Source organism: Podarcis gaigeae (genome assembly GCF_964106915.1).
Source record: "Podarcis gaigeae genome assembly, chromosome: 5".
Classification (NCBI taxonomy): Eukaryota; Metazoa; Chordata; class Lepidosauria; order Squamata; family Lacertidae; genus Podarcis; species Podarcis gaigeae.
Genome location: NC_139681.1, coordinates 65,261,375 through 65,285,080, shown reverse-complemented (window position 1 = coordinate 65,285,080; position 23,706 = coordinate 65,261,375). Strand labels below are relative to the sequence as shown.

Genomic DNA, 23,706 nt, shown 5'->3' with positions numbered 1-23,706 from the left:
CAGTTAGTGGTACCTCGGGTTACATACGCTTCAGGTTACATACGCTTCAGGTTACAGACTCCACTAACCCAGAAATAGTGCTTCAGGTTAAGAACTTTGCTTCAGGATGAGAACAGAAATCGTGCACTGGCAGCGCAGCGGCAGCAGGAGGCCCCATTAGCTAAAGTGGTGCTTCAGGTTAAGAACAGTTTCAGGTTAAGAACGGACCTCCGGAACGAATTAAGTACTTAACCTGAGGTACCACTGTACTTGATTCATAATTGAGTGTGCAGAGATTATACAGTTGGATATGGCTCCTACAGTGTTGATCCTCAGAAATAAGTTGAACAAGCCTGCCCAGAGTGCATTTGCCTTCCCAATGAGGAATCTGTTTATATTTAATAAAATGATTCCACCACAGGTAACTTCAGTTTAAAATATAAACTCACTGGGTTGTATCCAATGCTAATCCTACTTACAGTAGCTCCACTGAAATTGTTGAACATGACTAACTTAGGACCTGCTTTAGATACAACCCTTCATTGCCTGTGTCAGTCATGTGATACATGGAGTTACTGCCATTCTTTTACCAAAATGCCAAGGGACACCACCCCAAAACAAGTGGTTTTAGCACCAGTATATAGTAGTCACTGTAATGTTAAGGGAATTCATGTAATATTATACGAATCCAGTGTTTTATGCGTTCTACTTCACCAGAGCCTAGAGCAGTTCCAGTCCACGTTTTACAAAAAAATTGCAAGTCACACAGCATCCAGTGATAGCTAAAAAAAAAAGAAGTCCTACCATGCACTTAAAGAAAGAAAGCTTGCCTGCTGCCTTTTTCCTTCTATCCTCTTTCCCCTCTTTTTAGCATTATTATGTGATCTTAACACCATCAGCTTCTAATGAGGTTAACTGCTACAGGAAATGTGGCAGACACACTTTTTGAAAAGTAAATTGTCTCCATCTCCATTCATTAAAAAATGTATAAATAAAAAATAGCAAACCAATCTAATTGCTTTACAAACAGGATCCTGAAAAGGGCAATAAAGAATCAAATGGGAAGTTGGGTTCTCTGAGCTTGACTACTGTGTTAAGTGTAGCCTTTAAGGAAGCAGTTCTGAGCATGCTCAGAACATTGGCTCCTGGATTTATCAGAAAAGTAACCTGCTAATGTGGCTGGATTGCCATCCAGGAGGGAGGGGAGAACTGCACAACTAGGGCTAAGAGCTAGTAGCTCCATTAACATACAGATATCTGAAGGTATCTGAAGAAGTGTGCATGCACACATCAGCTTATACCCATAACAAACTTAGTTGGTCTCCAAGGTGCTACTGGACAATTTATTATTATTATTATTATTATTATTATTATTATTATTATTATTTATTCAGATTTACTATCATGTTTTATTCCTGCTTGGTGATAAATGGATGGAGCCTTCTGGTCATAGCAGTGCTTTTTTTGCTTTGAGAATCTGGGTGATGCAGAAAACTGATTGACCAGAGAACTGGAGATTCATAGAAAAGTGGCTTTGAGATTTTGATGGAAAGTCTCTTAAAAATTGTGTGATAATTTACATGGTAGGGCTAAGCCCTTGTTGCCCTAATAGACCCGCCTCCACTGATTTTAATCGAGGTAGGAGAAATGAACAGTGGAAACCATATAAAATACTAGATTTTAGCAATGGCAATTCATTATTTTTAGTCATGTTTACAAGGTGTTTTCTCAGTTTACAACATACACTAAGCACTGGAGGGGGCAGCTTTATGGGGCCCAAATTCTGTACATGCTGTGAATACCTATAAATTGCCAATGAGGTGGATAAGAAGGATGAAGTGCGAAAAGTGGCGAAGAATTTCAGAGCTGGAATCACGTGGAGGAACAATCACTAAAAGTTAGTCTTGCTTCACCACCCTCCGGCGAATTCTACAGAGCTGCACCTTGCTGACTACATATTTCATTTTTGTTCCACGTGTTTCATTTTTATCCAAGGAGCCTAGTGTCCTGTTATGTGGTTCCCTCTACGTAGATCCCAAAATAACCATTTGTGGTTGGTTCCTTGAGAGCGTGTGAGAACAAGCTTCATATCGGAGTAGGTATTTGAATCTGGATCTTCCTGCTCAGCCAGGCACTCTAATCATGGCATGAGATTGCCTTCCTGTTTACTCAAGAACCTGAATTTTGTGGGTCCATAATTCGTCTCTTTATTCACTCTTCATGCTTAGTTGTGTGTCTTATTGGTTTGGTATGAAGAAAACATTGTGAAGGTGACCAGAGACAAACTAAAAATAAACGCCACAGTCCAAAGAACCTCAATACAATTAAACCTAAATGCCTGGGCTGTGTGTATGTGTAACTGGTGATATTAGCCAATAACCCAGGCAGTAAGGTAAATGAGACCCAGGAGCATATCGTCCTCAGCTGTAAAAAATTAACTTTGTTTGCAAGAGCAAAGATTTCAAATGTGCTCCTGGAGTCACGATGCTGGATTGAAATATTAAATTACTTACTGGTTTTACTGCTTTCCGAACCAGTTTCTTTGTGTTCTTGCTAATATGTTTTGACTGGGTTGGTGGTAATCATAGAAGAGTCAAAATGTCCGAGGCAGTTGCCCTATGGTGTCAAAATGTGTTGGTTTTCCCAGAGATTTCTGTGACCCTACTGACCTGTCAGCTTTTGCCACGTTTGCTTAAAAATGCCTTTCTGTGGAAGAGCAGCAGGTGTGGGCTAATCCTTATCCCTCCCTCTCTTTTAAGCAGTGTCGATCCTTGCGCTACAGGGCACCTCCCATCTCCTGTGTGACTTCCAGCATGGCTGGTTTGAATGTCTCCATAGCCTTTTTCTTCTCCATTGTCGCCCTTTGTGAGGTGACCAGGAGGCTCTCCAAGAGAATTTTTCCACCTCAGCTGTACTCGTGCTTTGCTAGCGAAGTGGTCAGCTCATTTCAGCTGTGTGCTTGCTGCCTGGAGCTAAAGATGCTTGTGGAGATTGGTCCATGGGGTGGTGGCTTTGGCCCAGATGTGAGTTTCACACTCCTCTTCCTTCTCTTCTTGGTTCATGGTGCTTCTTTTGATGGAGCTTCTGCCAACCCTGCCGTCTCACTCCAGGAATTTTTAGCTTTGGATTCTCCTTTTGTGGCCACAGTTGCCAAACTCTTGGTCCAGTTTATGGGGATGATAGCAGCTGGTGCCTTGACCAAGCTCTATTGGTCCATGGAACTGACAGACTTCCACATGATTCAAAACTTAATGGCCCAAGACTGCAGCTCATCGCTCAGAACATCTGTCTCCCATGGCATCTTTGTGGAAGCCACATGCTCATTTTTTTTCAACGTAGCGATTCTCAGGTTCCAATCCAGTTCTCCCATGTACAGAGCCCCTGTCATTGCACTCACTGTTACTGCCTTGGCCTACACAGGTAAGGATTCAAAGCTAGACTCCTCCTCTTCCCAATGTTATATGTTCAGAAACTTAACCAAACAATTTAATCTGTGCTATGCTTTTGTATATAAATGGAATTGGCCATGCGGTAAATAAGGGTCATTTGCTTGTGTGACTTTTAAAAAATATATATACTGGTAATTTTATTTATAATTTTCATTTATATACATTTCAACAAAAGTTCAACAATAATTCTATCATTTCAAATCTCGACTTCCTTCCTCCTCTTTCTGTGGTTCCTTAAATTTATTTTCATCATTTCCTACATATTCCAAATTATCTTAACTTATTCTTTTATTAATCTGTTTTCATATATAGTTTTGAAACTGCAAGTTATTACAGTAATCCTTCCAATGTCTTAATTTGTTTAAAATTTGTTTGTAAATATTCAATAAACCATTTCCATTCCCTTATAAAAAGTTTGTTGTTTTGATTTCTTATTCTTCCCAAGCTTCTGTAGCTAGTTTTCTTTTGTCAGGACCTCTTCTTTCCATTTTTGGGCAAATAACATTCTTGTAGTTGTCATTGCATACATAAATAAATTTCTATACTGTTTAGGTAGTTCTACTCTTATAATACCCAAGAGAAAAGCTTCTGGTTTTTTAATTATTTTCATAAATCATTCAATAAAGCAATAAATGTTACCTTAACTATCTTTTTCAATTCTTTATGTATCATTTCCCAGTAAGCCCTAACCTTACTACATATGAAAAATGTGCCTTTGTCTTTACATTTCCAACAGTTACTCAATTTTGATTTATACATTTTTGCCAATCTACTAGGTGATAGATATAACATTTTCATGTAATTTTCTCTTAGACCATAGCTTGCTGTAAATTTTATATCCATAGTCCATAATCATTCCCATGCTTGCATTTCTATATTATGACCAATATCTATTGCCTAATGTATCACTGAAGATTTCACTTGCTTGTCTTTTGTCTTCCATTCCAATAATATTACACATTTTAGACATCACTTTAACATTACAGTCTAATGGGTCTCTCTCCAATTGTAATAACTGTTGCCCAAACCCATGTCTCATATCTTTATTAAATGCTTCATTCAAATGATGGTATTGTATCCATGTTGTTAACATTCCTGATAGATCCTTAAAATGTTTTCATTTAAATTCTCCCTCTCTTAATAAATTTCTGTAAGTTGCCCAATGTTCCATCATATTCTTCTTCACCACTATGGCTTCCAGTGGTGAAAACCAGAGTGGTATTTTGGTCTCCAATAGATTTTTGTATTTATCTCATACCCTATAGAGATTTTTCCTAATTATATGGTTTGTAAATCCTATAGGTACTTTCACCTTTTCATACCACAAATATGCATGCCAACTAAAAATTTTATCATGACTTTCCAAATCTAAAATGTGCAGATTCTTTAATATCAACCATTCCTTCAACCAGCACAGACAAGATCCTTCATAATATAATCTCATATCCAGCAGAGGAAAATCTCTCTTTTGCATATCTCCATATTTTATTCTGTTTTTCCCATTGCCCGATATATTTAGAAATGTCTTTTGCCATATGTTGAAACAATCTGTCTTGCCAGTCACCAGTATTGATTGAAACAAAAATAACATTCTTGGTAATACATTCATTTTTACAGTCGACACTACCCAACAATGCAAGTTTCATTCTACCCCATATTTGTAGGTTTCTTTTAATATCCTTCCATATTTTCAAATAATTTTCTTTATGCCTAAGGGCAGTATAAAGGGTGAGATGCTGGGAATTAGAAGCTAAGGTGGTGCTTGAAATCGACAGTGATAGAGGCCGCTAGAAATCACAGTTTTTTTTTGTTGTTACGTCCTTTAGTCGTGTCCGACTCTTCGTGACCCCATGGACCAGAGCATGCCAGGCACTCCTGTCTTCCACTGCCTCCCGCAGTTTGGTCAGACTCATGTTTGTAGCTTCGAGTACACTGTCCAACCATCTCGTGCTCTGTCCTCCCCTTCTCCTTGTGCCCTCCATCTTTCCCAACATCTTTCCCAACATCATCCCAATCACAGTTATAGGGGATCTGAAAAATGGGACCAGGAGGATTTGCTCTTTGATTCATTGATTCTCAAGCGGCTCCTAACCGAAGAATGGGAGGCTGTAGCATCTCTTGCTGCTGAGGATAGATGTGTCACAGTGCCCATTCTGCTCAAGGCTTCCTGAAGATACAACATCGCTGGTCTTACTGCTCTCTGTTTGTTCATCAAAGGTCTAGGTCCTTCTAGAACTAGAATTTCCTTTCCCTCCACCCTGCACTGGGTCTCTGTGAATGAATTCTGTGCCCAGAAGTAGAGGGCTTTCTATCTCTATTCCTCAACCGTCTTCAGTGCCTGGTGGGAGGAGAGGCTGCTGCCGGCCAGCCCTACATAATGCACTGACTCTGAGGGGCAGGCAGAGGGCAAGGACATCCTGGGTGGGAAGAAAGGGGGAGCAGAGCACAAGGAGTCTTGATTTTTTTTTTTAAGGCTGTGCGTTTGTTTTTGGTAAATCTACCAAAGAATAAAATAAAACCAGGATTACAGGGTTTCCTCAGGACAGTGGAGGGTGTGTGTGCCGTCCTGTTGGTGTAGTGTTGGTGGCACTTACCCTTCTCCACATAATAAATGCTCTTGGGCAGGGGTGATACACAAAATGTGGGGTAGAAGAGGGTCAATTGGACAGGGAGTGAGAAATGTCCCTATTTTCATCTGAAAAATGTTAGAGGGTATGACTGCTGTCAGCTTCTGTACATGGAATTGGTGATGGGGTGTGGCAGGGGGGGACCATCTTATCCTTAAAGTAGTTTAAGGGTGCTGGGAATTGTAGCTCTGTGGGGTGGGGACTACAATTCCCAGGATTCTTTGGGGGATGTCATGTGCTTTCAGGTTGGGTTGAATGTGCCTTAAATGTCTAGTATGGATCTTCCCAGAGAGAGACAGCACTGGCCCAGGGCATGTTGCTTTCCTGAGTCGCTACCTAGCAGAGTTGCAACTCAATACTTCAGATTAAATTCCCAGATTCTTCTGTTCTTGTTTCAAACTAAACACCTTTCATCATCTCAGTTTAATAGATCTTATCATGCACATGTTGGTGTCCTAAGCCAATTTGATTAGGTGGATTGAACTGTTTGCATTTCTCTTCCTGCAGCTGCACCTTTCACAGGAGCCTTTTTCAACCCTGCCCTGGCATTTGCTGTGACTTTTTCCTGTTCTGGGAACAGCTTACCAGAGTATATGCAAGTGTATTGGTTGGGGCCCACTGCAGGTAAGTCAGATTTCAAGACAGTGGAAGATACAACTATGGTTGCAGCTGTGACAAAATTTTGTAGTACAGACGAATAATGCCTAAAATAATGCCTTTGTGGCTTAGGGCCCTCGTATCTACGGGACCGTCTCTCCTGGTATGCCCCGCAGAGGACCTTAAGGTCCATGAATAACCATAGTTTAGAGGTCCCAGGCTCTAAGGAAATCAGACCATCCTCCACCAGGGCCAGGGTCTTCTCAGTGATGGCTCCGACCTGGTGGAATGCTCTGTCCCATGAGACTAGGGCCCTTCAGGATTTAATCTCCTTCTGTCGGGCCTGTAGGACAGAGCTATTCTGCCTGGCCTTTAATTTGAATTCAGCCTGACCTTTTATTTCCCTTCTCTTCCCTCCCCCTTCCTTTTGATGAAGATCACCCGCTCTGAGACCCCACAGCTAATTCTCCCCTAGCCTCCTCACTGGCCCAAGTAGGACCAATTCAGTTAGCCCTGAATTTTTCCAGATTTAAATTCAGTCCTCCACAATTCTGAAGCAATTTGTGAATTTCTGACCCTGAACATGGGAATTTTTCAGCTGCTTTGGAAACATTAAATTAACATGTGTGTGTACAGGCTTGCTCTTAACAAAAACTAGCAAGCAGTAAATGAAACAAAGTTGGTTTTATTGTCATAAAAAAGTATTATGTTTATTTATTTAAGGAGGTAGAATGATCAAGAAAAATAAGATTATTATTTTTTTAAAAAAGTGCCAGAGATGGGATACAGCTTTGAAAAGTTTGAAGACTACTGCTTTAAAACAAGTTAAAACATAGAAGCTACAATTAAAATCCTGCTGCCTACCAGCCGAGAATGAAATGAAGAGTGGCTGGGGAAACCCAGCCAGATGGGCGGGGTAGAAATAAATTATGATGATGATGATGATGTTATGAGGCAGCCACAGTCATGAACATGTAACAGAGCAGGACCCAGAAATCTTCATCATTCTTCCCCAGCCTGCAGCCTCTGCTCTCTTCCCCTTATTTAGGGCTGACTAAACATAAACACTGATCACCATGATCACTGCAGATGGTGACAGCAGTCACGAAATTAAAAGATGCCTGCTTCTTGGGAGAAAAGCAATGACAAACCTAGACAGCATTTTAAAAAGCAGAGACATCACCTTGCCGACAAAGGTCCGTATAGTTAAAGCTATGGTTTTCCCAGTAGCGATGTATGGAAGTGAGAGCTGGCCCATAAAGAAGGCTGATCGCCAAAGAATTGATGCTTTTGAATTATGGTGCTGCAGGAGACTGCAAGAAAATCAAAACTATCCATTCTGAAGGAAATCAGCCCTGAGTGCTCACTGGAAGGACACATCGTGAAGCTGAGGCTCCAATACTTTGGCCACCTTATGAGAAGAGAAGACTTCCTGGAAAAGACCCTGATGTTGGGAAAGATGGAGGGCACAAGGAGAAGGGGAGAGAAGGGGACAACAGAGAACGAGATGGTTGCACAGTGTTCTCGAAGCTACGAACATGAGTTTGACCAAACTGCGGGAGGCAGTGGAAGACAGGAGTGCCTGGTGTGCTCTGGTCCATGGGGTCACGAAGAGTCAGACACGACTAAACTACTAAACAAAACAGCAACAAAACATAAACAGCATTGTTCTGTTCTGCCTTGAAAGTCTTTGCAACTTTATAGTTCTTATCTTAATTACCAGCAATGTTGTCTTAGAAAGTCTTTGACAAAATCAACATACTGTTTTCTTAAACAAAAGCCAACTAATATAATGAAATAAAAAATGAATGGGGACAAAATGGCAGTTCAGAAAGATTTATTTCTCTTCTCTAATTCAAGATAAGATGTGTTTGATGCCCCATTAGGTTTTTCTAATCTGGAGCAAGCTTGCCTATAGTGAAGGTGCCCTTGTATGAAGGCCTCAGAGTCTTTTCACAAAGACTGTGCAGGTTTTATAAGGTCATTCTAGCAATAAGCTGATCAGACTTTTTGTGCAGACTGATTAAGTCTTCCTTGTTATTGACTCTCTTCCAGGGATGCTGGTAGCTCTGTTTGTGTATCGGGGGAACATCCCACGACTCTTTCAGACAAACCTGCTGTACAGTCAAAAGAACAAATACAGGATCCCCAAGGGAAAAGCAATTTCAGTGTCTGGTGCTGAACAAAGACAGCCAAAAACACAGAAGACGACCAGCTGCTCAGGACCATCTGACAGAACAGAGTGAAAGAGATTGGCATTGGTGGGTGGCACTGGGGGTCCTTTCAGTCTTTGATTGTTATTATTTGGCATGAGGAAGAAGACCTTGAGCATCTCTCTGTGTTCCTGAGGTCACTTGTAGTGCATTCTGGCTGGAAAGAGGGACAAAAAGTCATCTCTCATGTGCTGCCATATCACCAGTGTATTGCGTTGAGCTAGGTCCTTGCAAAGGTCTGTAGAAGTTAAGACCCTTAACATTCCATACATTCAGGTTGTCATCTTAGTGCCCTGTTTGGAATATTTTTCATTCTGTAGCATTCTTATGAATGGGTGGGATGATGTAGTACCTTGTGGCACCCACCCAGAGAAGGTTAGCTATCTTCAGTGCTTTTTTCCTATGGGTATGCCAGGGTACGCATACCCCGAAACATTTTTATGAATCTTTGTACTTTTGTCCATTTACTGTATTTATTTGCCCCGATTTGAACTATTTTCTTGAGTCAAAATGAAAGTACCCCTAAGAAAAAAAAGCACTGGCTATCTTTATGTTCTGTGATATGGGATAAATAAGGGAGGAGCCTGTGGCCCTCTGTATGTTGTTGGACCCAAGCTCCCATCAGCCCCACCCAATGTGGCAAAGTGGGAAAGGATGATGGGAGCTGTAGTCCAAGTTCCCCAGCCCTATTATATAATATGGTTGGATCTTTGACATTCTTGAATGTACAGGCAACTTGCAACTCACATGCATTCAAGTCGCGAGGGACCGTACACATGTGTGACGCTTTTGGCACTGAAAGCTGGTGGGGGCAGAATAGGATCAGAATTGGGTAGCGTGGGGGCAAAATAGACCGGATCGGACCAGAAGGGACTTACATGCATGCCACTGACTCATATCGCAGTCTGGAACAGAACTCCTGCGTAAGTGAGGATTCCTCTGTATGTGTTAATAAGGGTTTGACACTTAAATCATATATTTGATTTCATATGAATCATATGATTTCATATGAGAGCTGCTGGAACTGAGTTCTGGTGAGTTCTGGCTGAAAAAAGCCCTGGGTATTTTTTGCACTTGTGTAATGCACTGGAAGTGTGCAACAGCTTTTTTGTGTGTGCAATTGCTTATTCATTAGATTTTCCATTTCCCCTTTACCATGAAGTCTCCGGGTGGGTTACAGCAATTTAAAAACACAATCTTTAAATTGCAGTAGTTTAAACAAACCACAGTCAAGAGAACTGAGTGCTCCCACCCCAAAATGTGCTAATAAGCTTCCAGCGGTGACAGCAGATGTACAACAGCTGACTTACTGGCTTTAAAAAAAGTATTTTTATTAAATTTCCAAAAAGAATCCACATAAAATACCAATGCATATTTCAAACTTTTTTCTTTCTTTTGTATTGTCAACTAATATTGACTTACTGACTTTTTATGGTAAAGGGAAATCCATATTCAATCTGGGCAGGGGGAAGAGTACAGGCATGGCGACATCACATAGACAACGCTGAAAGTTTGTGTCAATGAACAGCCCCGATTCACAGTCAACACTCCATCTGGAATTTGCCCCTTGCACCTGTGTTGCACCTTGAACTTACCCTGTATCCTTTTGCACCCTCACTTTCTCTACCCTTGAGTACATAAGGGATAATAAATACACAGTCATTCAATATATTCCTTGCATAACTCATAACAATGTGTTCTTATCAGCTGATCTGAATTAAGTCATTTGCAATGCGGAAAGCACATCTCTCTCTGTAAACAATGAGTAAGGTAAACAATTCGTTCAATTGCTTAAATGCAAACCGATTGCCCTCGTTACAAATTATAAGTATGATCCAGCTAAATTAAGCACTAAGGCTGCAAGCCTAACTCCACATACTTGTCTAGAAGCCCCACTGAATTCAATAGGGCTCATTTCTGCTTCTGATGAAGCATGTTGAAGACTGTTCTGTAAGATTACAATCCTACTTTGCATATTTTTTTTTTTTGGGGGGGGGGGGAGTAAGCCCTGATTATCTATGGAAATCCATTCTTAACTCTGTCCTTGAAATCAGTTTGCCTTTGAAAAGTGTCCGTTTCCATGTTGTGTCTGCAAGAGACATGATTGTGATAGTTTAAAAGGACCCCTTGTGGTCATATTGAAAGTGTCAAATAGAACCAATACTGTAATAGCAGAAGGGGAAGTAGTCATCAGAGTAGAGTTGGCCACACATGATGAGAAATCCTGTAATGTACTGACCCACACAAAACTTAATTTCAAGTTGGTTGTCAGGATTTGGGGCTGGGGGGCTATTATTTATATCTCTTAGAAATTCCTTCCCTATTGGCAGTGCTTGATGTTTGGTGATAAGCCAATTGCTAATAAAATAGATTTTTGTTCAGTTCAACTTAATGTGAATTATTGCTTGGTTACTTTTAGCATTTTTATTTTGTATTTTTTTTACATTTGTATAGTGGTTTCCTACAGTCAGCTTCCTTATTGATTGATTGATTGATTGATTGGTTGCCCAGTTTTTTCTCAAAAGAGCTCAAGGTGGCCGACATGGTTCTCCCCCCAATTTAACCCCCCAAACAACCCTTTGAGGTAGGTTACAGCAAGAAAACAGTGATTGGCTCAAGACCACCTAAGTGGGGATTTGAACCCTTGTCTCCCAGGCCCTAGTCTAGTACTCTAACCACAACACCACACTGGCTCTTTAGAAGAGGGGAAGTTGTAGGGACAGATGAAGGGTGGGAGGCAGCACAGGACTATGTGGATTTTGATTCCCATGTGGATCAAAATACCGTTTTTAAAGGCCCTGGTAACAGGTGACTTGTGCTAGACATGATCATATTTTGCAGCTGGCCTTCAGACCATGCTTTAGTCCTGATGTCGACTATGATCAGAACCTTGTTCTTATGTGTCTCACAGATTTGTTCTCAAACTGCCCTGCGGTTGTATAGATTTGGCAAGTGAGCTGGGTTTCTGGGTGTCAAAGTTTTCTGGAGAAACTGTTTCCTATACAGGAGGCTACTATACTGAAGCTCAGGTGTCACTAGATGTTGGCACATCTGCTTTGTTGCCCTATCCAGTCCAGGCTTTATGTTATAGCCTAGTATTTTTGCTTTGCCATACTGCAGCGGGGCCAGTCCTGGGTCTGTGATCTTCATAGGGACGACACTGCCACCTTCTTGAAGGCAAATCTTGGCCAGCTGTTCCCGCTTCTGCTGCAGCGCCCTCACTTCCTGCTGCATGCGCTCCCTGCCCATGTGCCCGTCTATCTTCTCCCAAAAGGTCCTGTTGAAATGCACATAGAGTTCCCAGTCCAACTTGTTCCAGCTTTTTATCTTCTCTATGGTGTCTTTGGAAAGGTGGGACTTTGAGCTGTTGTCTCTGCTGTTGAGAGGGAAGGAGACCACATCATCCAGGTCCCAGCACAAGGCCTCCTTCAGCAGCACCATGGATTCATCAAAGTACTCTGAGATGAGGAGAAGGTCAAACTGTGCCTCAATGGCTCTCAGCATGATCTGGACATTCTTTGCGGAGAAGTTCCCGTTGTGGTTATAGCCAAAATCGAACGTCATTAGGTTTTTGGCATACTGGCTGTCACTGGTTGAGGCACGGTAAAACTTGGAGGTGTCGTTGAGAAACTCCTCTAAGCTCTTGGCTTTGGCAAAGGCAGAGGACCCTTTGTAGTAGGCGAAGGATGATTCCATGAGATGAATGGGATTCCGGAGGATAGAAAAGTAAAAGCTTGTGTTTGGCATGACTCGAGCAACCTGGGATTGCAAACAGAGGAAACATTGTAAAAAATATTAAAAATAATCCAAATCACGTTTTTCATTGAACTTTTGTCACAGCTCCTTGGTCCCCATATGCCAGGCTGCTTTAATGGTGGTGTATTGTGCAACTTACTATTGATCCTGACACAATAATAGCGCATCAGTGGTGAATTTATTCTGCTTTACCTTGTTCTGTGAAGCTTCCCCAATGCTGCCACATGATTGCTGTTTGGAAGGGCTACAGTGCAAGAAAAGCAGTACAAAAAAGTAAACCAGAATAGTTGTGGTATAAAAATGTGTTGGGTTTCAGCAGGAGGTTACAGGATAAGCACACTGGAAATGAAGCAGTGCGACCACCCTGACACTTTTGCAGGAACAAACAAGAAAAGCCCCAACCAGCATAGCAAATGGTCAGGGATTATGGGAGTTTTAGTCTTGTGGCATCTGGAGGGCACTACATTGTCTACTCCCATACCCCTCAAACCAGTGTCATTTTTCTAGAAAAAGAGGTGTTGGAACTCACCATGAATGCCTTCCTTGTTTTCTTATAAAGGCAATGGTGCTCACCTGAGAGGTGCCAGAACTGAGTTCCGGTTGGGGGGGGGGGAGCCCTGCCCTCAACTGTTCTGATAAAATGGGGACATCTTGTTTTTTCATGTGAGAGCATGGCAGCCATTTTGGGTGCCACAATCTCATGCAATCTTGCCCCCCAATAGGTGCTTTTTCCGGAGATGTGATCTCGTATGGGAGTGTGGCACGTGGAGGATATGTACTCCTGGTATTCAGCATATACAGTGGCACCTCAGGTTACATATGCTTCAGGTTACAGACTCCGCTAACCCAGAAATATTACAGTACCTCGGGTTAAGAACTTTGCTTCAGAATGAGAACAGAAATTGTGCTCCGGCGGCACAGCAGCAGCAGGAGGCCCCATTAGCTAAAGTGGTGCTTCAGGTTAAGAACAGTTTCAGTTTAAGAACGGACCTCCGGAACGAATTAAGTACTTAACCCAAGGTACCACTGTAATGGCAGTACCCATGCCCAGCTGACCTACTGATACCTACAAGGGAACAAAGACTACATTTGCCTGATTTAGCCATAACAGAAAACTGACTCCCCGCTACAATGTGAACAAGCTGCACTGAACACCAGGCTTGCATACTTCCCCTTTCCCTCTCTTTTGTACACCAGAAGAGGAAACCAAGGTTGTCTGTTCCCAGTTTTACACTAACCACATTTCCCCTTATGATACCTGAACTCAGAAACTGTTGCTTGATTCCCACAAAATTAATTAAACAAACTGTTTTCTCAGATGCTGACTTGTGCTGACTAGCTAGTTAATAAACAAACCACTCTCCAGCCTCAGACATCATAGGGACTTGACCTCATTTGTAATGTTTTATTTTGAAATCTTTAAGACAGTATTTTAGTTTCCTGTTAATGATGTTGCTTTGAATGTATACTTAATATTTGACTTGTTCCTGTAATATGTTTTTCTGGATTGTTTTATTTAATGTAGGCTGTAAACCACTTTGAGATTTTCCCCGCTTAAAAATATAAAGTGGTATAGAAATGAAATGAAGAATGAAGAATGAAAATAAAATAATAAACAGTACTGAAAACAGGATTGCATGTGACTGTTCCAATAGCATCATGAACACAAATAATCAAGAATGTGCAATAAAAAGCATGTCTGGAGGGGCCCAGAGTTCTTCTTGCTAGCAGTTTAAATGATAACAACTCCTTGCAAGATTGTTTGTGTTTCCAATTAAAAGTTGAAGGTTGCATTTGAGCGAGCTCAGTGTGTTTTACAAGTTGCACCTAATTGTTGGCATCCATCTGTCTCGAGAGACAATGGAGTGTGCCTTCAGGGGTGAAGTCAAAACGCTGTGTTAGCAACACCAAAGTGTTGGGGTGCAAGCTTGGGCAGTGTCTATGGAGGTCCTGGGTTGCCCAGACAACAAGACCCCCACTCTTGGCCTCCATGATGTGGATGCAAAAGAAAGCAGAGCAATTTGTTTGGCACCAGCTTGGCTGCAAGAGTTTCTGGAAGGAGGAATACATGGTGCCATTCAACCTTCTTAGAGACGCCACTCCAGATTTGTATAGGGTTACTCCTTAGCCTTTTATTCTCCTGAAGATATCTTGCAAGACAGCGGAGATTTAGGATCAGAGTTTTCCTTCTCTTAGATGGGCTACCTTGACGGGATGACAAGCCCCTTCAGCATGTGTGGAAACTGCCTTCCTGACCTTTTGAACCAACTATTGGTCTTGTCCGCTCAACCCGCCAGAGTCTTCACATGCAGTCTCTAACTCACCAAGGGTTTGAGGCCCATCAACTATCTTTGACTGGTTTAGCTTGCCAGTCAAGGCCATTCCCAGAGTGTTGACAGCTTCTAGGAGCCACAGGTGAGAGCTGAGTGCAAGGTGGGGACCAAAGGTGCACAACCTACCCCAGAAGGAACACAACTTTTCCCTTACCAGAGGTACTACCCCTCACCTAACACCCCATAAACTCCAGGTTGAACCTATGCAGTCAGAACTAAGTTATTTGATGTGTGGGTGTGATTTATGCATTTCAAACTCTCCTTGCAGCTGTGAATATCAGGGCTGTCATGATGAGCTTCTGCACTTCAAAATATGCCACTAGATCAGAGGTGTGTGTCATTTTGTTGTTGCTGATGTGGAACAATTAGGATTTGGAAATCTTTGTCAACCTACTATGAAGCACCCAGAGATTTTCCATTGCATCTTGATCTAGCTTCTGCTCACCCCTGCTCTAAGGAATTTGCCTCCTATCCTACAGATGCTTGCGTATTTCACCTTGTTGTTCCCTCCTGTAATCAGCATGGGACTCATCTTTTCTAACAGAGACTGATGACCTTTATCACTTTACATTGCAATGATGGCATCCTGTTCAGTGTAGATTAAGGCTGGTCAAAGTTTCATAAATTGAAAGATGCATATTCTCCACCTAAGTGGCCCCACTCCTAGTCCTTCTTCTCACCCACTCATGACTTCCAGCATCCCTCCCTTGCCCCACTGAGCTTCCCTTCCCACTCCTTACAACATCTATTCTTGTCCACCTCTAGAAAGAACCAGTTTCCTACCCATAATTTTAGAGAAAAAAAGCTGCTCAGCTCTTACCTCTGGTTGAAAGAACCTCATATGATGACACATAATGTGGAAATGGGGGTCTTTTTGGGGAGAAAACCCCTGCACAGCTGCTGCCGTGAAATAATAAGGATAGAACAATTGAGTGGCACCATTGCTTGGCAAGGCAAAGGAAAGGTTGCGAGTATCGCCAAAGCGAAACAAGATGTTCATGACAGTGCTGCTGGCACTCTTGTGCACTTTGAGGAAAACAACGTGGGTCTTGGGCATGCATGTTGAACCTTGAGAGGGGCTGGAAGTGCTCCCTCCCTCCTTTGCTGTTCCAACTTTGGGAAGAATGTTTTTTTCTGGTGGAGGTAGTTTCATGGTTGGTGGTTTTGCTGATGCCATCCCAACTGTTCTTCTGTCTCCTACAGCACTGAAGGCCTCTGATTGAGTCGTTGTTGTGTGCTTCGGAAAGGGGCGTCTTTCTGGGTCTTTGACATGTGCTGTTTGATCCCCTGCAGAAATCCTTGTTGTGGGTTCTGCCACCTTGATCAGGGAACTTCCATCCTTTGTTGCAGCAGCAGATGTCTGATCATCAGCAAAGTTCACCACTACTTGGTCTCCTCCGGGATCTTTTGGGTTGCTGTGTTTCCACCAGTCCCTCAGCCTGTTTGCTGTATGCTGAGCCTGCACCCTCTCATCACCCTCCACAGATGGGTTTTTCCAGAATTCTTCTTCGCTGCTGAAGCTGGCAGCTAGCAGTTTGGTTTTGTTGAAGGCTGTGTTCAGTTTTGTGGCTAGCCTCTTTTTCTCTGCAGGGTTGGGCCTGGGCTCCCTCTTTTGTGCGGTGCTTTTCTGCAGAAGTTGAACATAAGTTGGGCTCCTTTGAACCTGGATGGAATTCTCACTGGCTCTGTTTTCTTCAAGGGGAAGCTGATTCTGTTTGAAATCGCATCTACAATTCCTATGGAAAAAACATCAGATCCTTCAGATGGGGTTGAAAATGACATCTCCTGTGCTCTGTGTCCACTTTTCCCAAACCACTACCTATAGCTTGCTTTCCCTGGATCCTTTCCACTCCACCCAATTCACATGCATTTCCTTTCTATATGGACCCTAATGTCACTACTGCAGGTAAGTGTTTCATTCTTTAAATCTAAAAATAAAATAGCATGGTTGTTACTGTATGTACACACAGTAACATTATAATTCTCCCCATATAGACAGAACCCTTTGGTCCCATCATCTGCCATCATTCTCTTGCATCACCCACCCCTATTATAAACAAATCTAGACAGCTCCTCCAGCTTTCCTTGACATACAAATGTTTATGTCCACCAGCTGTGAGCCAAGATACACAGGATGCTGCCCTCCCAATGCAAATAGCAGCTTGGGCGGCGGCGGCGGGGGGGCGTTAAGTCAGCACTATGGCAGCTGGATGGTGAGGTGGGAGAAGAAGGATTAAACTACCTTTTCCCATGGTCCTATCTATACCTGATGTCTCCCCCACCCCCACCACTCATGGCTGCTATTTGCATTTTGTAAATGATCTGTGAAACCTGGTTGTTTTCTTTTAAAGGAAGCACCCTATGTGCTTTGGGCTTGTGAGTTGCTGGGTGTGAAGGGGCTCAGTGTACAGGCAAAACAAGATTGTGAGCAGGAACAAGGGGCTAAAGGACAGTCAGCATTGCCACTGCATGGGAGTCCTGGGACACTGGACTATGCTCCTGATGGCTGCTTTCCCTTCCCATTTGCTACCCACATCTGGGCATGATTTTGAATAATTGCTGCCATTTTCTGCTGAAATTCTACTACTACTACTACTACTACTACTACTATTATTATTGAAATTTATATGCCACCCTATACCCAAAGGTCTTAGGGCGGTTCACAAAAAGGATCACAATATATAAAATAAAAATAAAAACAACAAGCCAATACTGCCCCCCAAAAAGCCACATTTTAAAAGGGTATAGGATTTTGATCAGGTCAACCAAAGGGCTGGTTAAAAAGGAATGTTTTTGACTGGTGCCTAAAGGTGTATAATGAAGGCGCTAGGCGAACTTCCCTGGGGAGAGCATTCCACAGACAGGGAGCCACAGCAGAGAAGGCCTGTTTTTGTGTTGCCACCCTCCGGACCTCTCGAGGAAGAGGCACACGAAGTAGGGGCTCAGAAGATGATCTCAGGGTCCAGGAAGGTTCATATGGAAATGCAGTCCTTGAGGTATCGTGGTCCGGAACTGTTTAAGGCTTTATAGGTCAAAACCGGCACTTTGAATTGGGCCCAGAAACTTATTGGTAGCCAGTGCAGTTGGACCAGGATCAGTGTAATATGCTCAAACTGTCTTGCTCTGGTGAGCAACCTGGCTGCTGAATTCTGCACCAGCAGTTTCCGAGCCTGTTTGTCTTCAGAGGTAGCCCTATGTAGAACCCATTGCAGTAATTCTGTGCAAACTCTTACGTTCAATAGGGACTTTCCCCACCATACAACTGTAAAATCCATGGGCCCTCTAAATTAAGGCAATGTAATTTATTTAAAATAACTTTTTTTCAGATGTCACCAATGCAATTTTCCCTGAAGATTTAAATTTATTCCTGGATATCAATTTTTGACAAGAGCTAAGGCATCTTCCCTCTCTCATACACTGACACTACTCTAGTTTTGTATAATGACAGGTATTTTAATGTCTACGTTTATTCTGATAAAAGGTCTTGTGGCACGTCAAAGACTAACCAATTTATTATGGCACAAGCTTTTAAATTTGCAACAGGTTTGGGGGAGAGTAAACCATTTACTCCCCTGCTGTGTTCCTGACAAAATTGACACCTTTAGACTGAAATTGCTCTCTTGACTGGAAGGGAGTTATACAACCAGCACTGATGGTGCCATCAGTGAAACTGAACTGATGGCCGATTGAAGCAAGCAAGCATCAGTATCTGGGGGCAGCTCCATGTCTGTATTCCTGGAAAAAATATATATACAGCATTTGCTATCCTGTGCAGGGCCACTGAGCCTACCTGATACATTGGAACCTCTCTGTGACTTGGAATATGAGACAGAGGAGGAAGAGGAGCAAAAGGGCAACCCAGAGTCTTCCCAGCTGGCTGTTACATGAAAGTTTCCATTTCCTGCAGGGAAGGAAAAACATCAGCCTAATAATCTGGGCTTTTGATTTTTTTAAAAAAATGCATTTTATGCAATGGGCACAAGTTTAAGTTAAGATGACAGGACTTAGAGCAAATGTCAAGCAGGCTTAGGTTGGGTTTCTTTTCATGCACTTTCTGTAAGCAGAAGGTCAGACTCAGAGAAGGGAACCCCTGCTTACACACAGTCAAAGACGATGGATAACAGCCCCAATTTGCATTAGCAAGAAAGTCCCAGGCCTTTCTAGTCCCCACCCAAATGTGTTTTGGGTCCTCACTGTGTTTTTCTACAGGCAGCAAGTTCCACCCACCAGAAAATTCTGTATCGGATGAAGTGGACTTTAGTCTACAAATACTTATGTCATGATACATACGCCAGTCTTTAAGGTTGCCTTCAACCACTTAGTGCCTTTCAGATGTTTCAAACTACAACTCCCACCTGCTTCTGCAGCCTTTAATAAGTTGCATAATTTTTCAATTGTATCCAATGCAAGTCCTACTCAGTGGACCCACTGAAGTTAATTTCAATGTGTCTACTCTGAGTAGCAGTTAGTTGAATAAAAAACTTTATTATTTAGATTATAAATAGATAGATACAGATAGATATATACACAGGGTACAGTACACCATAGTCCTGAACATTGTGTTGTGCTGTAGTGAAGATAAGACGTTTGTTGGAGGATGAAGATTTGTAGTTATACAAAACTGTGTCTCGTGCCTGGGGTGAACTGTTCAGCTGAACACACTTTTTGTGCTTGAATTGCATTTAAGTCGTTTCTTAAATGAAGCTCACCCTGTACAACAAGGATTGTGTGCATTGGCTCTGAATCATCTGTAACTGAAATATTAGCACCCTGATCTCACATTTCAATAAGCAGTTTTGTTTGCCTGTTTAAATAAAGGTTAAGTGTGCATATTTCGATTTGCTTTTTGAAACAGAGTTGGGAAAGCATCTGAGAGAATGATAATAGCCTCAAGTTAGGTTTTCTGCCTGGGAAAGAATTGCACCCAGGGCTGGCCCAAGACATGCTGCCTGGGGTAGCAAAACCATAAAAGGAAAACAAAGAAGACAGCATGAGAGGTTGTGCTTCTGTGTCTTCCCAGGGCTCCTTTGCAGATTGCATGACTGTGGGATAAGGACATCAACTCAGTGGCAGAACACATGATTAAACTAGGAATGGGCAAATATGTCAATTTGTCTCTCATTTTTCCAGGCTTAAATTCAATTCTCCACCTTTATACATCCATTGGCTTATTTTAAGTTGTCATGAAAATGCATAATCATTCAGTGTAAATCTATCCTAATATACACATTTTTGTGTGCATTTTTGTCTCATATTTATATTTTGCAAAGCTTTTTTTGCAATATCATGCATTTTTGTATGTTATTTTAACACCTATATGCATAGCTATTATACACATATTGCTTGGCTGCAAAAATCGGAGAAGTGTAAATTTTGAATCACAGCTGTGGTTTGGTCTGGAAACTGCAAATAATATAGTTTCACCTTGAAACATGAACTGAATCAAATTTCTCCCTCAGCTCTAATTCCTACTGTATTTTCTATGTTCTGTGCTTTTGTTGGAGGAAGGGCAAGATATAAGCATGGTAAGTAAATAAATAAAAATAAAAATATTGCCTCTTTCTCCAGTCAAACATAGCATTCAAGATACGCTATATCAACTTTAGTTTCCCAGTGTACCAGGACTATATGACTTCATAGTGAACCATCTTTCTCTGCTGCTGTAGCAGCCTTCAGATTTCCAGATGTCCCTTTTATTGAGCACCCATCGTGATTTGGGGCCATCATGTTGCTGGGGCAGTTATATGCAATGATGCCATTTGCTTCTGCACAAGTTGTGGGGGCAGTCACACTGCTTGGTGTACAATAGTTTTCTGTAAAAAAATAAATCTTGTAACTTTTCATATCACCACTGTTCTGGGGTCTCCCCACTCCTGCTTTTCTTGCGCCATAGTGCCCCTCCTGACAGCAATGATGCCACAGCATTGAAGAAGCATCACAAAACAACTTAAAAAGTGTGATGATGTGCACACTGTCCACTGTAAATCCACTACTAATGCAGTACTCATATCTTCATAAAAAGTGTTGTGGGTGCCAACACAAAATGGCTCCCATGGACAGCGAGAGAGAGAGAGAGGTGTGATGGTATTCCTTACCAATGAGTACTGACTCTCTCACACAAAATTACTGGACATGTATACAGTGGTACCTCGGGTTACAGACGCTTCAGGTTACAGACGCTTCACATTACAGACTCCGCTAACCCAGAAATAGTACCTCGGTTTAAGAACTTTGTTTCAGGATGAGAACAGAAATCGTGCGGTGGTGGCACGGCAGCAGTGGTAGATCCCATTAGCTTAAGTGGTACCTCAGGTTAAGAACAGTTTCAGGTTAAGAACAGACCTCCAGAACGAATTAAGTTCTTAACCTGAGGTACCACTGTATAGGATTGCGCTGTAAATCACTAACCATTTTGTTAGAGAAGAGGAGAAATAGCTTGCTGAGCAACCACTATCTAGCTCAGGCATAGGCAGACTTGACCCTCCAGATGTTTTGGGATTGCAACTCCCATCATCCCTGACCACTGGTCCTGTTAAGCTAGGGATGATGGGAGTTGTAGTCCCAAAACATCTGGAGGGCTGAGTTTGCCTATGCCTGATCAAGCTCCTAGCTGTGGCTCCTCCCTCTCACAGAAGCCATCTGATGATCTTCTTAAAGAGCAGATGAAGCTTCTTCAACAACAGTTCGATGCTTATTGTTTCAATAATTTTATGTAAACCTGTGAGTTCTGTCTGAAAATCCGTGTACAAATACCTTAGAACAGAACAGAATAAAAATAATAACTGACAGACAGGCTGAGGGAAGGATAAGTTGCAGAAATCAGGAGGAAACAGCAATAAGATCTCCTACTGTGCCCTGTAAAACTCTTTTTAATGAGAGAACCAATTCTTTTGTAGAAAACACCCCACACCAGAGCTTTACAAACTGTGTGTCACAACATGTTAGTGTGTCGACTGCCGTGTGTATGTGTGTCAAATGAATGCTCTCTGCGCTCCTCCCAGGGTTGGAAAGGGGTTAGCTTAACCTCCGGTTTGCTAGTAAAACTGAATCACTGTGTCACCAACATGAAAAGTTTGGAAAGCTCTGCCCTACACCCCATTCTGGTTGTATGTTCTACTTGGCTGGTTGTGTATTCTACTTTTCCTACCACTAGAATCTCAATGCCATGTTTTTAATTTTCAAATAATATGTGTGCATACACAATATATTTTCATAGTTAACACACACTGAATCATGTGAATGCATTTTGCTTAAAACGTGAAAGAAATGCTTTGTGGCATCTAGTCAGATCCAGCTCTTTTCTTCTTTGTAAGAATTCCGGTAACTAGCTGGAACTAGGTAGTAACCATAATCTATTTTCTCTGCCCACCTTGCATATTAATAATTAATTATTTTTAAAAACGTTTAAAGGAAAACCTAGAGCGTCTATGATGAAGATGAGGTTTTCATCAATGAAACAGAGGGCATAAACCAAAAGGAAGATTCGCTGTGCTTGTAAAAAAATGTATCCAGAGAAATAGCTCTATCATCAACAGCCTATTGGGCCTTATTTGTTCACAGTCTTGCTAGATTTTCTCCCTTGTAGTGAGAAATCACTCTAAAATGTTTCCAGTTCAACCTCCCCCCCAATCTTTCTTATAGCTTGGGGCCAAGTTTCTCTCTACCACCAGCATGCGACACAACAGCACTTTGTGTCAGAGCCATATGGCTCAAGTTTACTCCTTCCCCATAGTTAGGTTGTATTTTTCAGCAATAAAATTTAAGGTAAAGTCACTTACCTGATCCAGGTTCTTGTAAGTTTGCACATGGTTTGGTTTATGGAGCACAGGAACAGTACCTTCTTCACTGAAATCAACCCAGGCTGCTCTGAGATGGGCAAAAGTATAAAGCAAATATACCGGTACTTTTCTTTTCTTCTTAGAGACGTGTATATGGATAGTCCCGCCTACTTTGTCTGCAGGTAATATATGCAGAATTGTTTTTTTGGTTTTTTTATTACGAGAAGGGCTTGCCTTCTCTTCTGTTGGCATTAACCAGGAACTGCCTGGAATTTGCCACATTATTAATGAAGCACTACTAATGGGGAATAATGGCTTTGCTAGTTCCCCTGGGGCACTGTTATAGTTAGGAACCAGCAAACATCACATGATGAAATGAATGCGTACTCTCCCAGGTTTCTTACAAGTTCTCCAACCAGCTCTGCATGTGATAAAACAGCGTCATTCTTCATGCATATTTTTGTCAGATCATTAAATTGAAATAGAATGTTCACATCATCCTAAGAAGTCCAAGGATGTGATTTCAATATGCACAATATGCTTATGACCCCCAATTTGAACTATCTATGCCAAGTGAAGCTACGCAGATCCTGATGTTTAGAAGCAATTGTGGGTTAAGTGGGGGTCAATAAGTTGAAATTGAACCCTGACAAGATGGCAGGCCTGTGGTTGGGTAGTTCTCAGGTCTGGGCATCAGGCATATTGCCAGTTCTGAATGAGATTGCCATGGCATTGCCATTGTCTGGGGTTCCTCTAGACCAGGCATGCCCAAACTCAGCCCTCCAGATGTTTGGGACTACAATTCCCATCATCCCTGACCACTGGTCCTGTTAACGAGGGATGATGGGTGTTGTAGTCCCAAAACATCTGGAGGGCTGAGTTTGGGGATGCCTGCTCTAGATAGTTGTCTAGTTGAGTGTGATGTATGTATGGTTAAATTATATTTTACTTGTGAGCTGCCATGAAATTGTCTC

At 42.0% G+C, this 23,706-nt stretch overlaps 2 protein-coding genes across 3 annotated transcripts; one reads left to right on the top strand and one right to left on the bottom strand.

Moving 5' to 3' along the window:
• Positions 1–6: 6 nt before the first annotated feature.
• Positions 7–11,252, top strand: LOC310846015 (aquaporin-12-like). Its single transcript, XM_083741999.1, has 3 exons — positions 7–3,399; positions 6,563–6,679; positions 8,708–11,252. The coding sequence occupies exons 1-3, from the start codon at positions 2,793–2,795 to the stop codon at positions 8,896–8,898; spliced, it is 915 nt and encodes a 304-aa protein (XP_083598125.1). The 5' UTR covers positions 7–2,792; the 3' UTR covers positions 8,899–11,252.
• On the bottom strand, positions 10,180–23,045 carry LOC310845951 (galactose-3-O-sulfotransferase 2-like). 2 transcript variants are annotated; one of them, XM_083741847.1, is made up of 4 exons: positions 22,733–23,045; positions 18,745–18,855; positions 15,775–16,690; positions 10,180–12,624 (listed from the first exon to the last, which is right to left on the bottom strand). In XM_083741847.1, the coding sequence occupies exons 1-4, from the start codon at positions 22,759–22,761 to the stop codon at positions 11,785–11,787; spliced, it is 1,896 nt and encodes a 631-aa protein (XP_083597973.1). In that variant the 5' UTR covers positions 22,762–23,045; the 3' UTR covers positions 10,180–11,784. The 2 variants fall into 2 exon arrangements, with proteins under 2 accessions (XP_083597973.1, XP_083597974.1); XM_083741848.1 differs by lacking the exon at positions 18,745–18,855 and having other exon boundaries at positions 22,733–23,027.
• Between the last annotated feature and the right edge of the window lie 661 nt (positions 23,046–23,706).

Bases quoted from the DNA above. Each gene is read 5' to 3' on its own strand.
- LOC310845951 (XM_083741847.1), bottom strand. From the start codon at position 22,761: ATGTGCAAACTTACAAGAACCTGGATCAG. The intron at 18,856-22,732 runs GTAAGTGACTTT...CCTTCCCTGCAG, and splicing joins CTTACAAGAACCTGGATCAG to GAAATGGAAACTTTCATGTA. The intron at 16,691-18,744 runs GTAGGCTCAGTG...TTTTTTCCATAG, and splicing joins GAGAGGTTCCAATGTATCAG to GAATTGTAGATGCGATTTCA.
- LOC310846015 (XM_083741999.1), top strand. From the start codon at position 2,793: ATGGCTGGTTTGAATGTCTCCATAGCCTTTTTCTTCTCCATTGTCGCC. The intron at 3,400-6,562 runs GTAAGGATTCAA...CTCTTCCTGCAG, and splicing joins TACTGCCTTGGCCTACACAG to CTGCACCTTTCACAGGAGCC. The intron at 6,680-8,707 runs GTAAGTCAGATT...ACTCTCTTCCAG, and splicing joins TTGGTTGGGGCCCACTGCAG to GGATGCTGGTAGCTCTGTTT.